General features: G+C 38.9%; 1 protein-coding gene across 8 annotated transcripts in view; it reads left to right on the forward strand.

The window, feature by feature from the left end:
- AFDN (afadin, adherens junction formation factor) overlaps positions 1 to 15,518 on the forward strand; it is a 105,825-nt gene that overhangs the window by 12,970 nt on the left and 77,337 nt on the right. For all 8 annotated transcript variants that reach the window (XM_081328857.1, XM_081328863.1, XM_081328864.1 and 5 more), the window contains exon 2: positions 8,966 to 9,161. In XM_081328857.1, coding sequence (XP_081184983.1) covers positions 8,966 to 9,161 — 196 coding nt within the window. The remainder of the gene's footprint in view (positions 1 to 8,965; positions 9,162 to 15,518) is intronic.

Genomic DNA, 15,518 nt, shown 5'->3' on the forward strand with positions numbered 1-15,518 from the left:
AATAAGACTAAGATATTATCCAAGAATTTATCTATGAGTGAAAGGGATATGTTATCTAAATTAACAGGTTTTGAAATAGTGAAGAAGGTTAAATATCTAGGAGTATATATTGCAGCCTCAAATGTAAAATTGTATAAGAATAATTATGAAACACTATGGTTGAAGGTACAAAGGGACTTAAATAATTGGAAAAAATTACAATTATCGTTACTGGGAAGAATTGCAGTTGTTAAAATGAATGTTCTACCAAAGTTTCTCTTTCTGTTTCAGATGATACCTATATTGAAAAAGGATGCCAACTTTGATCAATGGCAGAAGGGTATTAACGAATTTATCTGGGCGGGGAAAAAACCAAGAGTTAAATTCAAGATTTTACAAGATGCCAGGGAAAGAGGGGGACTCAAGGCGCCGAATTTGAAATTGTAGTATGATGCGGTTGCCTTGACCTGGGTTAGTGATTGGCTTAATCTAACTAACAAGAGAATACTTCATCTTGAGGGATGGGATTTGGTATATGGATGGCATGCATACTTGCTTTATGATAAGAAGGTAGACAGGGCTTTTAAATCCCATATTCTTAGAAGTGCTTTATTGCGTGTCTGGAAAAAGTATTATTATAAGTTAAATTATAAAATACCGATTTGGGAAATTCCTGGACACGCGATAGAGGGCGTATCTATGGGAGTGAGTATGGATATGGTTTCTTATAAGGAACTACTTAGATTGCAAGGGAATGATTGGCAACTTAAACCAGTAGAGGAGTTAAGACAAGAAAACATAAGTTACTCTTGGTTTCAATATACCCAATTGAAAGCTAGGTGGAAGTCAGATCAAAAGGTTGGCATCACAACTACAGATCAAAATTTAGTAAAGCAAATTAGAGATTCAAATTGTGTACATATAAAGAGGATATATAATGCTTTAATTGAATTGGATTCGGAAACGGAACTGGTTAAAGACTGCATGATAAAGTGGGCACAAAATATTCAGGAACCAATTTCGTTGGACACCTGGGAGATAATTTGGGTCAGAAATGTTAAATTTACCCAGGCTCAAAATTTAAGAGAAAATTTTTATAAAATGTTTTATAGATGGCATCTGGATCCCAAGAAGCTGTCCAACATGTATCCTAATTTACAGTCTAAATGTTGGAGGTGTGGTAGTTTAGAAGCTACCTATTTTCACATGTGGTGGACTTGTAGAAATATAAAAGCTTTTTGGATTAAAATTTGGTGGAACATTCAAAAGATTTTTAAGAGAAAGATGAAGTTTTCCCCGCAATTGTTTTTATTGGGCATTGTTGTAGATTGTGATGTTAAAGAAACTAACTTGATGTTGAACATGATAACGGCAGCACGATTACTGGTGGGACAATATTGGAAGAAGGATAGTTTGCCTACTATAGAAGAATGGGTGTTTAAAGTTTCGAATCTTGCAGAAATGTCTAAGATTTCTGCTTATCTGAAGGATCATTCACAGGAAAGATATATTTCAGTTTGGAGGAGATGGATAAATTATATTCAAAACAAATATGGGACTAAAAAGTACCATTTAGCTTATGAGTAGATTTTAGTGGGATATTGTTATTGGTACGTTGTTTGTAGTTAAAGCGCATTATGAATTTGGTTAATTGTATATTATGCATAATTTTTATTTAGAATATGATTATTGTAACTATAATCCTGTATTTAGCTCTGGGAAGTGGGGGGGAAGTGGGTGGGTTTGGGGTGGGAGGGATTTGGGGATATATTGTAAAATTTTGTTTTTGTAAAACTCTTTAATAAAAAAAAATGTGTGGGAACCACATGTGAAATTGGATGGGATTCATATGTCTTTATACAGGTAGGCAAATTTTAAAAAATAGTCTCTATTGTCCTCCAACTCAAAATGTCACATCATCATAGTTAATATGCTTTGTCTATTGAATATGTGAGTAAACATTATTGCTATCATAATATCTGATTACTGTATCTGAACATTTTGTGAGGTAGTTCCTCAGATAATAAATAATTGAAGTTAGATCTACAAGAAAGAATCACAGTTAGTTGTACTATAATTTTGAGGGCATCTTGTGAGTATCCTCACAAAATGCCTATTATTTGATGGACAAGTAGGATTTTTGTGATGGACAAGTCCAGCTTCAAAATACTCTTTTACTAGAGCATACAGAGTGCTTGCTACATTTCTTCTTTTTTTCTTTTCCCCTAGTCCAGTAGGTGCACTACATTGGAATTGGTTAGTTGTCAGGAATAGTTATTTGTATTTCAAGCCCATGGACACAAAATTGTTTATTTCTGATTTAATTCGATTGAAATCAGTTGGCATACATTTGATATTAAATAGTGAATGTTAATTGTATTATGGGCTAGAATTCATATTATTTAAAGCTATTAGGCACATAGAAAACCTATCTTCACTGGATTTTGCTGATAAAGATTGACTGATGCAGCATTTTGATTTTGTTTTCTGTACCTAAGAGATGAGCTATGAGGAAAAGAGGGATTATGTTTTATTTAGAGTTGGTGATATACTATTAAAATTGTTTTTACCTGCTGGGATGAAGAAAGAAGTTACCGTATTTCTGTTTCCTTTTCCTTTTTTCTTTCTTTTCCTCTTTCACTTCCCCCTTTTGTATTTTTATTTGCATTTTTTGTAGTTCGTATTGACATATTATTTATATGAATTATTCTTAATAAAATTATTTGGAAAAGAGTAATCATAGAAAACCTTTGGAATAAATACATATTTATTTGGCAGCAGAAGTTTTTTTCCTGTTATAAATGTCCTATCAAATTGTTCTTCCGGATTGCCACTTCACTGGTAGTTCTTCAGTATGCCATTAGATTTATAAAGCTATTACTACTAGTTATTGATAAAATAATCCTTTAACAAATAATTTCTTCTAATATTTCTGCATCTGATTTGCTTCCATCAATGGAATTGATAAGTAGTGTATGGGTTTTATACATAGTATTCAAATGAAACCAGTAGAGAAGACTGTGGGATCAACTTTTCCAATTCTAATTATAGCATTTATATTCTGATCTTTTTGAAAAAAAAACCTCTTACATTGAGTTTACATCCATTTTAACACCCCAATTTCCACTTAGTTACAATAAGGGTTAAAATTTCTAAAGACATAGGTAAAGGTAAAGGTTCCCCCGCACATGCGTGCTAGTTGTTTCCAACTCTAGGGGCCGGTGCTCATCTCTGTTTCAAAGCCGAAGAGCCAGCGCTTGTCCGAGGACGTCTCTGTGGTTATGTGGCCGGCATGACTAGACGTCAAAGGCGCACAGAACACTGTTACCTTCCCACCGTAGTGGTCCCTATTTTTCAACTTGCATTTTTACGTGCTTTCAAACTGCTAGGTTGGCAGAAGCTGGGATGAGTAACAGGCGCTCACTCTCTTACGCGGCACTAGGGATTCGACCTGCCAAACTGCCGACCTTCTGATCGACAAGCTAAGCGTCCTAACCCACTGAGCCACGGCATCCCTTTCTAAAGACATACACATCTTGAAATTATGTGATGTGGAACACTAAGTAGTATCAAATGAAAATCAGTAACTCAACAGGGAGAGCATTCTCTTACCTGGTCACGTGTACCAAGAATGGTCTCCCTTATGTCACCATACAGAAATTTGGTGGGAGGTGCATGCAAAATAGGGCAGGAGGGGTCTAAACAGGACCTAAGCATTGTAGATTTCCTACACCTAGTCTATAAATACTAACAGATTTGACCTGGTTTTATCAGGTAAAATATATGTGTGTGTGTGTGTGTGTGTGTGTGTTAAATGTTTATTTAGATTACCTTGCTAGGCCCCAAACATGGGACAAATCTTATTTCCTGTTTCAGCCTAGCCCAAGGCCATCCACAGGCAGTGGTCACAGTAGTGACAGCTCATATTTGTGTAAATTTTTTTGGATTGCTAACAAAGAGTTAAAGGGAGACTGATATGCATTTCAAACTTATTAGTTGAGAACAAATAAGTTTGAAATGCATGTCAGTCTCCCTTTAACTCTTTGTTAGCAATCCAAAAAAATTTACACACACACACACACAAAGTATATTCCCTCCGTACTTGTGTAGAGCTTCAAATTTAAAGGCAAAAGGTATATTATCAGCAGTTCTTTAAGCCAAGTGAGATTTTTCCCAGGATTATACTGCAACTTCTGGCTCTGGAAAAAGGATGCATCTGACATTTAAGGAACTAAACATGAGCTTCAGAGATCTCCCTCCTCTTTGAATGCAAAGCACTGTACAGACTTCCTTCCCTAATTACTTTCCTAATTATTGAAAGAAAGACTCAGCCATTCACAGTGCCTGTAATTTACTGGGTTTCAGTTTAGTCATTGTTCTTCATTTAGCTCACCTTCATTTCCCTAGGCTGATCCTGATGACTTAGATGATACAGAGATATTACTGAAAAGAGATACTTCATTAATACATTGTTATTCGTTATGTATATATATCTACTGTATTAAAACTCTTCTTTCTTGTAATGTTTAACTGGGTAAAACAGTACAACTTGGTCAGAACCTTTTGAACCAAGGGACCTCAAATGGCCTAATCTACAGAATGTGTCCAAAATCTGGGACACATGACTAGCTAGAATTGAAATTTGCAAATTTTAATTAAACATTTTATGACATAAAATTACCATAAAACAATTTATGACATAATATAAAATGTCATAAAATATTTCTGTACTTATGTTTGTGCTAGTTCAGTATGGGATATTTTCAAGCCACATACTTCTGAACAGGCTTTTCCACTGAAAGCAGTACATTAGAAGCTCTGTCATTGTTGAAGATAGCAAGGAGTCTGGTAACAAAATATTTCTGAAAAAATGACCCAAAGGGTCAAGGATTGCCTAATTGAAATTAAAGCTAAGTGGATAAACAATTGATCTTTTCCTTTGAAAATAAGTAGGACTTTATGCTATAATCCTATTTACCATGGGGGGGGGAGAGAAATAAGAAACTCCTTAATTTTAGTTCTGCTGACAGGTTACATAAATTTTATTTGGGATCAGTTGCCCCTTTACCAAGGACTCTCCATATGCCTCACTTACAGATGGCTCTGAAGAACACTATTCAAGGGAACATAAATATGCGAGCAGATATTAACATTGATCTATTCAAGATTTAGGGCTGCCATTAAATATTTTCTTATTTACTGCAGAGGGGTGTGCCCCTTTATTAATGTGATGCTATACTGGATAGTCTAGAAGAGATACTTTTTAAGATTACAGAAGTATGTGTGATTATCTGTTAAAATGAATGCTTTAAATTAGAGGCTGGGAATATTTTAGTATTTAAACGCAAGCAGCATTTAATATTTGAGGGCGTGAGGATGGTTGTGACTAAAATTAGTGGGAAAGTATCATATATGTGGGCAACAGCATAATTTTCATTAATTCTTTGGTTTTGTTAAACTTCTTCAAGGGTTATTTACCATTTTCATGTGTTCCCAACTTCAAAATCATGAAGAAATATAGCATTCATTTTTTTTCAGTGTGCTCATAGAAAAATGAGGAAAATTTAAAGAGATAAATAAGATATAGATTGTACTCCTACTTTAATTATTTGATTCCAAAATATTTTGGATGTGGAGGATCTAATCTTAAATCTTTTTTAAAAAAATACTTGCAGATTATTGTCAATGTATTTTAAAAAAATATAATATGAAAGAAATTGGTTCAATGAAGAATCTATGCATTAACTTCTTTTAACTGTGCTTACAGCTTATCTGCTAGAATCACTGGAGAAGTGGCTGTGTCTGCGTAAAAACTGCAGAATTAAAACAACAGCTTTTTTTAAGCAGGAAAGCTATTTCCGTATTAATACAATAAAGTTACAGTTTTATTAAACTAACTGTTATTCAGAAAACTCTGTAAAATTACTTTTGAAGGTGAATATCCCAAACTTGAAATTTTACGATTTATTTAGCAAAACAAAATAATAAGGAAAACTTTGTATTTCCCTAAAATGGTAGTTCATACAATAGTTTTACTGGTGCCATTTCACTGCTAAGAGTGACATGGAATTATGATCATAGTTAGCTTCATATTGTCTTTAAATTTATTTTTTTTAGTTTGTAAGTGTGTCTGAAAATCTAGGTTTACTTTTGCTGCATTTCAGCATGTTTATTCTTCATGGAGCTTCCACTGCTAAGGAACCTATGCTAAGTACATTCACCCAGATACTAATCCTAGCTAAACAAAACAAGCTCTCTCTCCATCCTCATAATTACCTGTGAATTAAGGGAAAGGGGGGAGGTTATTTTATATTGGCTGAGGAGATGCTGCTATTAAAAACACATAATGGGAAGGAAGTGAAAATGTCTGCAGACCATTGAAAATTAACTGTCAGTTGAGGGGAGTTGATGGCTTGTGGATTTTAAGCGTCTCCTAATACCCAAATAGAACTTCTATCATTTTTCTTTTATTGTTTCCCTTTCTCTTCTCTTTCCAGCATAGCTAACCCTTTCATTTGCTTCATCTCTTTCAGCTTTTTGCTGCTGCTTGCTAGAAAAGAAATAGGAAATATGTTTCTGTGTACTTGATATGTCTTTGGAGTGATTTTTGATAAATAGTTGCATACACAAAGTACATAGAGATGGGCCATGTGACTGTCTTTTTGCTGGTTGGGGGGTGTGAGTAGAAATCTTGCCTGATTTGGGAGCAGGCTACAGTGGGCAATTCTGGGTGAGCAAGGTGAGAGGAGAATGCAAATTGAATGTACTTAGTGATAGAACACTGAGGAGTGAATTGGGATGAGCAGTTAGCGGTTTGTTTTTTAACTTACTTGTTTTCTAGTCTTCTTCAGAGATCGTTTAATTCAAGAATCTATTGTTGTGGGTTTTTTCTTTCTTTCTGGGCAGAGGATTGTACTTGATAACAGGTCCATCTTACTTTTGAGCTGATTATTAACCCCAAATGTTAGGATAAGAATGTAAAGTACCAATGTAATGTACCTTCATGAGCATCTCAGTTTGATAAATGCTACTAGAAAGTATCAAGTTCTCTGTTTGCAGCTACAGCAGTCACAATGCTGTTGATGGCAGGGAAGATTATTGAGGGCCTGTTTGTATTAACCAGTAACCTTTCCACTTTTTGTCAGTCTAGTTGTTATGATGTTTTTATTATAAAAGGATTGCTAACACTTCTGCTTTTTTCACGTAGAACACCTTCAAAGCTCTAGTAACATTTCATTTGGTGAAGAAAATGTTTTAAAACTTAGGTTTGTTGTAGCATTGCTTAGTAAAACTATTCATAATGTTCTTAAAAATATTGAATGTGATGCAACTGCAGTTTGTTACATTTGTTGAAGCTTTTTATGTTGCATTTGTTGCTGTAATTAATACTTGCCAAACTTAGCATCTGCTGGGAGAAGTAGAGAATGAAATTATTTATGTGCACATCGAATTGCAGTCAATAGATATGTTATTTTACATTGTCAGCCTAAATATTGCATTGAGTTAAAATCTAATATAATTCTGATATAATTGATTGGGTATCTTTTGAAATATATCATGAAATTACCTTAGGGCTATTAGAGTGCTTCTGGTTGCAATCCTGAGGTTCCACATAATTGCTTTAAAAACTGACTGCCCCTCATAGTAAAAACCACTTTAGCTATATTAACATGGAAAAGCCAAAGAATTATTTGATGAACACCGTTTACTTACTTGAATATTTGGTTAAGATTATTGATTAAAATAGTTTATTTATCATGTTATATTTTTCTAATACAGTTGGTTTGAAATAGAATAGGTAGTTATGTACACTCGATCTTGAGATTTGTTCATGTTTGTTGTTATGCTACTTACTGCTTAGGCAGAATTAAATTATCAGAGTCTCTTAGTTATAACATGTTATCACAACAAAAAGTCTATTTGGTCCACATATATGAATTATGTTCTGTCAGAATTTAAAGTGGCAAGAGATTTGACTGCTTAAATTAAGCAATTATAAAAACTGAAAACAATTTTGTAAGGCTGTTAAAATAGTATTGCTGTGATTTTGCTAAAATTAATACATTCTAAGTATTAATTTTGAAAAATCTGAATTATATATGTTCAACTTTACAAAGTAACGCAGAGAATAGAAGCTCTGGCCCATTGAGCCTTGAGCAAAGCTTCAGCTTTTCCAATTTTCCATAACCTCAACAGGAACAACTGTGTCATTCACAGAACACTTTTTCTTCATGAGAGTTAGGAACAAGGCATTTGGGAAGCAGACAAGACTACCAGGTCCTGTTCCTCACTTTTCCATATCCGAATAAGTTCACCAGGTTTCCACCAACACCCATTTTGTCAAGTGGTGGTTTACTTGTGTCTCATGGGAGTCATGCATCTTTTAGGATGATTAGTGCACCAACTTTCTGTGATCAGCACTAATTAAAACATTGATCTCACTGGAAATGAATACAAAGAAATTTCTTGAAAAAATATACAAGGCTTAAAAACAATAATAGCTTATGATTCCTGGTTTTTTGATGTTAAGATACAGTTCTCAAATTTAACTTTTCAACTTCTATTTTGAGCAAGGATTTTTTTATATATAGTACCACTACAATTGAAAAGCATTAGGAAACATGGCAAAATGTGTCTAGAGTGTCTGTTAAAGTAGTAATCTTTGCCAATTTAGTATTATATAATTTATATGTCCCCTGGTTCTTCAAGGATCTAAATAATCTTTCCATGAAAAACACTGAAATTTAAAACATGATAGTCTCCGAGAAGTTTTAGTTTATCCTCTGCCTGTTATATTGATCTGAAACTTACCCATTTCATATCAAAGTTTTCCAGTTTAATATTCTTATACATATAGTACAAGTAGAATATTCCCTGTATTAATATACTTTTCTACTTAGTGTAATGCAATTAATTGGTCTAAACAATCACATTTAAGCTATTTTAATCAAAATGAATCAAATTAACTTTGTTTATTTCATTGCAGGATCTGGAATTCCATGGAGTTATGAGGTTTTATTTTCAAGACAAAGCAGCAGGAAATTTTGCAACAAAGTGTATCCGTGTGTCTAGCACTGCCACAACTCAGGATGTGATAGAAACACTTGCAGAAAAATTCCGGCCAGATATGCGAATGTTATCATCCCCAAAATATTCACTTTATGAGGTGCACGTCAGTGGAGGTTAGTGTATTCTATTTGGGCTCTTAAAAAAGAAATGACAGCAGTGGAAAAAATAGACTTCATAAAGTATCTTGTTTTACTCAATTTCAGCAGCTTAACAGTTGAGAAAAAGAAATTGCTAACTGGCAGTGGTATACTAAAACTTAAGAATGTCAAAATATGTACCAGTAAAAACGTATGCAATCAGAACATTCTGATACCTTAGTAAGTTTGTGGGCTCAAAAAAATTCTCAGCATATTTCATTGATGTAAATCTTACATTAAGTTTTGAAGGATTGAAAGCTTATTCAAAGATGGGTCACTTTAGGAAACATGCCTGGAATATTGGGACTGTGGCTATGAACATTTTTTCCCCCTAAAGAAGCCATTACAGTTCACGAGTGTACAGTAATAGCATAATGATCGTCTGAATGACGATTTTTAGTAAGGCGCTGGCCTAGAAACAGGAGACTGATCTTTAGTCTTCTTTTAGGTTTGAAAGCCTGCTAGATGACTTTAGGCCAGCTGCTCACTCCCAACCTCACAGTTTTGCTGTTGTAGGGAAAATAAGAGGAAGGAATAGTATACAAGTTTGCCTCCTTTAATTGCATATAAAAAGGTGGGATAAAATCTAATCATTATCATCATCTGAAGTCATTTATGCTAAAGAAATGGTCCTTGAAATTGGGCTGGAATTTTTAGCTGGCACAGAATATGATAATCTTCCTCCTAACAGGAATAGAAAGGCTCGAGTGCAGTAAATTTTCTTTCAGCTTCAGTTTGTTTTGAGAAACCATTCAGGATACCAATATTTTTATAAGACACTTGTCTAATCCAAGGTTAGCAGAGTTAGAGATAGTGCTCCAGAATGAGCCATTTTATTTGATGCCTTTTGAAATGGGGCCTTCTTAAAGGCACTTTTCCTTAGGTAAGTGAAATTTGATTATTAAAAAAGTGGACGTTCAGATTATTTTCTTAATCATTGTAGGAAGATCATAATTGAAAGATATTGTAGGTGAAATAATTTTCTTATTTGGGATGTATATGTATTTGGTGAGATAGATGTTTTGGCAAAAGACTATATACAGATATTTATGAAGTGGCCCTGCCCCATATGTTCCTGGTTGTGCGACCCTGCTTATTAAGTTGGGGTCTAGGGATCGGTTGGGACTGTTGCTATTATACCAACCTCCCTGCTTCTTAGGAGCCTTCCTACCTGAGCTCCTTTGACTCCATTTCTGGAGTTCCTCAAATTTATAGTTTTGCAGGATTTTAATCTGCCTCCCCTGGAATGGATTCTGATTTTTTTTTTGGGGGGGAAGAGATGGGTTGTTCCTTTATCTTATAAAGAGATTGTGGTCTGCCCCCTGCTCAAGATCAATAAAGTGCTGCAACCCACTTTATTGGATAATTTTTATCCAATATCGCACTCCCTTGCTTGGGAAGGTGGTAGAGAAATTTGTTATACCACAGTTTCAGAGGGCCTTGGAGGAAACAGGTTGTCTGGATCATTTTTAGTTAGGATTCAAACCCAGGTATGGGATAAAAACAGCATTGGTTGCACTTTGGGATGTACTTTGGCATGGGTGACTGAGGGTAATGCATTCCATCTTTTGCCCTTCATAACCTCTGAGCTTTCAATACCATCAATCATGGTAGTCTTCTTCATCAGTTCAGAGGACTTAAGAGTGGGCAGCATGGTGTTATGCTGCATCTTTCAGGGCTAATTCCAACTGTTGTTGATAGTGGAGGACAAGTCTCGTTCTCGGCCCCTACTATGTGAGGTGCCGTAGGGTTTGGTGTTTTCTCCTCTCCTTTATAACATCTACATGAGGCTGCTGGGTGAGCACATGTGCCACCATGGGCTGAGGTACCCAGTCATATATTTTCACCCTGGGGGTTTAAGCAATGCTGTGAATGTCTCATCCTGGTGACTGGAGGCTGTGGGACTCTAGATCAGGGGGTGTCAAACTGCCGGCCCGCGGGAAGGACGCGTCATCTGGAAGCCGTGCCCACCCCATTGCCAGCAACAGCAAAACAGTCCCGATACGTCTCGCGACATCCCGTGACGTTGTGAGTTTGACATGTCTGATATAGATGGAGAACAAGAGACTTCAGCTGAACTCTGGCAAGTGGCTTTGGCCTGTGGCTCTAGGATTTTGCCATCTTTGGTGCTGAATGGGATTTCAGTATGTAGAGACATCCAGTGGGCACTCTGAGGATCCTCCTACTCCTACTCAAGGAGTAGGGAGTTGTGGGTAGGAAGGCTTTTGCACAGCTTTGTCTTGTGTGCCAGTTGTGTCTGTTCTTGGATTGACTTACAGTCACATGCCTTGGTCACCTCCAGATTGTCTATTGCAATGTACTCTACATGGTGCTGCTCTTGAACAGTATTGGGAAGTTTCAGCTGGTACAGAATGTGGGCAGCTATGTGTATTCCTAGAGCAGTGCATGTTACAGCACTACTCTGAGCTGCACTGCTTGCCCTTGGGTCTAATTCAACATGCTGGTTTTATTTTTTAAAAGCTTATATGGCATGGGGCAGGTTATTTGAAGGACTATCTTCCCCAATTATATCAGCCCAGCCCACTAGATCTGGCAGATAGGCATGTTGTAGGTACCAACAGCTGGGGCAGGGGGCTTCGTTTGGTGGGTCCTGGGAGACATGCCTTCTCTATCACAGCATATACCTTATGGAACATTTTCCTCCCCCAAAGTTATATTAGCCCCATTGCTTTCGATATTCTGAAAAATCATCAAGTCTTGACTACATTGTCAGACCTGGGACTCCCAGGCAACCAAAGACTTGTTCAGATGGCTCCGTTGTTGAGATGGCCATTTTTATCCTCCCTCTCTTGTGGTTTGTATCTTTCATTTTTATTATATTTATTATTAAGGATGTTTATATTGTATATTTTGTTTTTATTTATTGTTTTTATCTGATTGTTATTTGCTGCTCAGTGGGATGGGCAGCTATACAAGTTTAATACTTAAATAAGTGTAATGATTTAATTCCTATAAATATATGGACTGTCTTATCCACACCTGTAATAGACTCCCCTTTAGACTTGTACCGGTAGGTAGAAATGGAAGAGCAATGGCTCCCTGTTCTGGGTCCACTTTTCTGTATAGGAGAATTTTTTTTGGTTTTTTAGAGAGAGAGAGGGAATAGTTGCCTCTTTGCTTACGCAAAAGGACTCTGAGAATTTAAAAAGTACATTCAGTATGTGTGTGATAAAACTGATGGATCTTATGTAATACTTTGCTGATAAATAGATGAAATGCTAAAACTCAATGCTACTACATTCTTATATAAATACTGTTTATCAATTTGTGAGCAGGAAGAAATAAAACATTAATATAGAATAATCAACTTTGTGGTTAGCACAAAGGAAAGGCATATTTGAGCATAAGAATTGTACGTAGGCCTCAATATTATCATACAAAAACAGAAACTTTCTACAGACTTTTCAAAACATGCATTAACATCGGGTACTGAAAGTAGTTAGACCTTAAGCCAGACTCTGTGTTTCTTTTTAAAATGTCTTTCTTTTCCCCTTTTTGTTCAGGTGTAACAACGTGCAATCATTAATACATTTATAGCATTCAGACTGTAATTTCTAAAATGTTTAATTCACCATGTTTTCTCTTTTGGAATATTTACATTTATTTTACCTAAAATCTCTTTTTAACAGATTAATAGAGGTATTCATTATTCCCAGCAGTGTGTTTGTTGTATCTAAAAATATATAATCAAAGTAACTCAACTGAAGCAAATTACATTGTGTAATTGAAGTAGCAGGATGATGTCATTTCAAAAAAGCAAATTGAGGCACATAATGAACACTGTGCCACATTTGATACTGAACCTATATGCCAAGGTCATCAGTATAGTCAACATTTGGAGGGAAAGCACAAGGATGTTGTGTTTTGATATTTTTTTTCTGGACATTTCAATGAAATGGATTATGGGCTTCATCTGAGTTGGCTCGGGAGTTCATGGCTTCCATGACGGCCATGGACCTGACGCAAGTAATTTCGGGACCGACTCATGAGGAAGGCCACACCCTTGACCTAGTTTTCTTATCTGGACGGTGGTTAGATGATCTTGGTGGGGGCTCTCCAATTATTATGCCCCTGTCATGGACCGATCATCATGTCCTGCGGCTGGTCTTCCGTTTTGCCACCCCCCGCCGTGGGTATTTGGAACCAATTAAATGGTACCGCCCCAGACGCTTAATGGATCCCCAGAGGTTCCAGGCGGCGCTGGGGTCCCCACCTGCCTCCCTTGCTCACAGCTCGGCAGATGCCTTAGTGGAAGCCTGGGAAAGGACGGCCACTGAGGCTCTTGACCGAGTTGTACCCCTGCGGCCCCTGACCCGGTGCAGATCCCGTCGAGCTCCATGGTTCTCTGCGGAGCTCCGGGAGATGAAGCGTCGGAGACGGGGCCTAGAGAGCGGTTGGAGGTCCAGCCGATCCGAATCCGACCGATTGCGACTAAGAACCTACATTAGGTCTTATCTCGCTGCGATAAGGGAGGCGAGGTCTAACCACTTCGCCACCCTTATCGCGTCCGCAGATAATCGCCCGGCCGCCCTGTTTAGGGTGACTCGCTCCCTCCTAAATCAGGAGGTGAGGGAGGATCCCTTGCAGGGTCGTGCCGAGGAGTTTAACCAATATCTGTCGGACAAAATCGCTCGGATTCGGACCGGTCTGGACTCTGACTGGGCAGAGTCTGACGATCAGGACACGGGCGGTCTTGTCGATATCACCTGGGAGGAGTTTGATTCTGTGACTCCGGAGGAAGTGGACAGGATCATGGGGAGGCTGAGCACCACCACATGTTTATTGGACCCGTGCCCTTCCTGGCTGGTCTATGCAGCCCGGGAGAGGACACGCAGCTGGTTCCAGGCAGTTATATCGGCTTCTCTGAGTGAGGGTAGCTTCCCCGCCGTCTTGAAGGAGGCGGTGGTGAGGCCTCTCCTCAAGAAGCCTGCCTTGGACCCAGCTGTATTGAACAACTTTCGTCCTGTCTCCAACCTTCGCTTTCTTGCGAAGGTTGTTGAGAGTGTGGTGGCGCATCAGCTCCCTCTGGTCCTGGATGAAGCGGATTATCTAGACCCGTACCAATCGGGTTTCAGGCCCGGGCACAGCACGGAGACGGCATTGGTCGCGCTGGTGAATGATCTCTGGAGGGCTCGGGACAGGGGATATTCCTCTGTTCTAGTCCTATTAGACCTCTCGGCGGCTTTCAATACCATCGACCATGGTATCTTGCTGCGGCGTCTCAGGGGGCTGGGAGTGGGAGGCACAGTCTTACAGTGGTTCTCCTATCTCCAGGGACGTTCGCAGTCAGTGTTGGCAGGAGGGCAGAGGTCAACCGCGAGGTCTCTCATTTGTGGAGTTCCTCAGGGGTCGGTCCTCTCGCCTCTCCTGTTCAACATCTACATGAAACCGCTGGGTGAGATCATTCGTGGCTTTGGAGTTGGGTATCATCAGTACGCTGATGATACCCAACTTTTCCTTTCGACCCCAAACCACCCCAGTGATGCCCTCAACGTGATGTCCCGTTGCCTGGAGGCGGTTCGGGTCTGGATGGGGAGGAACAGACTTCAACTCAACCCCGACAAGACTGAGTGGCTTTGCATACCTTCATCCCGGGTTTATTCGGACATTCCACCTCTGGCTATGGGGGGTGAACTATTACCCCCCGTAGATAGGGCTCGCAACTTGGGAGTCCTCCTAGATTCACGGCTCACCTTGGAAGACCATATAGGAGCTGTGACTAGGGGGGCCTTCGCCCAGGTTCGCCTGGTGCGCCAGTTGCGGCCCTATCTTAGCCGGGATGATTTGTGCACGGTCACTCATGCGCTCGTGTCCTCTCGTCTGGACTACTGCAACGCTCTCTACATGGGGCTGCCCTTGAGGACCACCCGGAAGCTCCAACTGGTACAGAATGCAGCCGCGAGAGTTGTGTTGGGAGTCTCCCGATACTCCCACGTTACACCTCTGCTCCGTGAGCTGCATTGGTTGCCAGTTGTCTTCCGGGTGAGATTCAAGGTACTGGTAACGGTGTTCAAAGCCCTCCATGGCATGGGGCCGGAGTACCTTAGGGAACATCTGCTGCCGGCATCAAGCTCCCTGCGCCCTGTGCGTTCCCACAGAGAGGGCCTCCTCAGGGTGCCACCGATCAGAGAATGTCGATTGGTGGCCCCCAGGGGGAGATCCTTCTCTGTGGGCGCTCCGGAGCTGTGGAATCAGCTACCGGTAGAGCTCCGGATGGCGCCCGATCTTCGCTCCTTTCGTCGCGATCTTAAGACGTTTCTGTTTGTACAAGCCGGCCTAGCCTGATGGGGATTGGTGGGGTTTTTTATTTTT

The sequence above is a fragment of the Vipera berus genome (genome assembly GCF_964194415.1).
Source record: "Vipera berus genome assembly, chromosome: 1".
NCBI lineage: Eukaryota > Metazoa > Chordata > Lepidosauria > Squamata > Viperidae > Vipera > Vipera berus.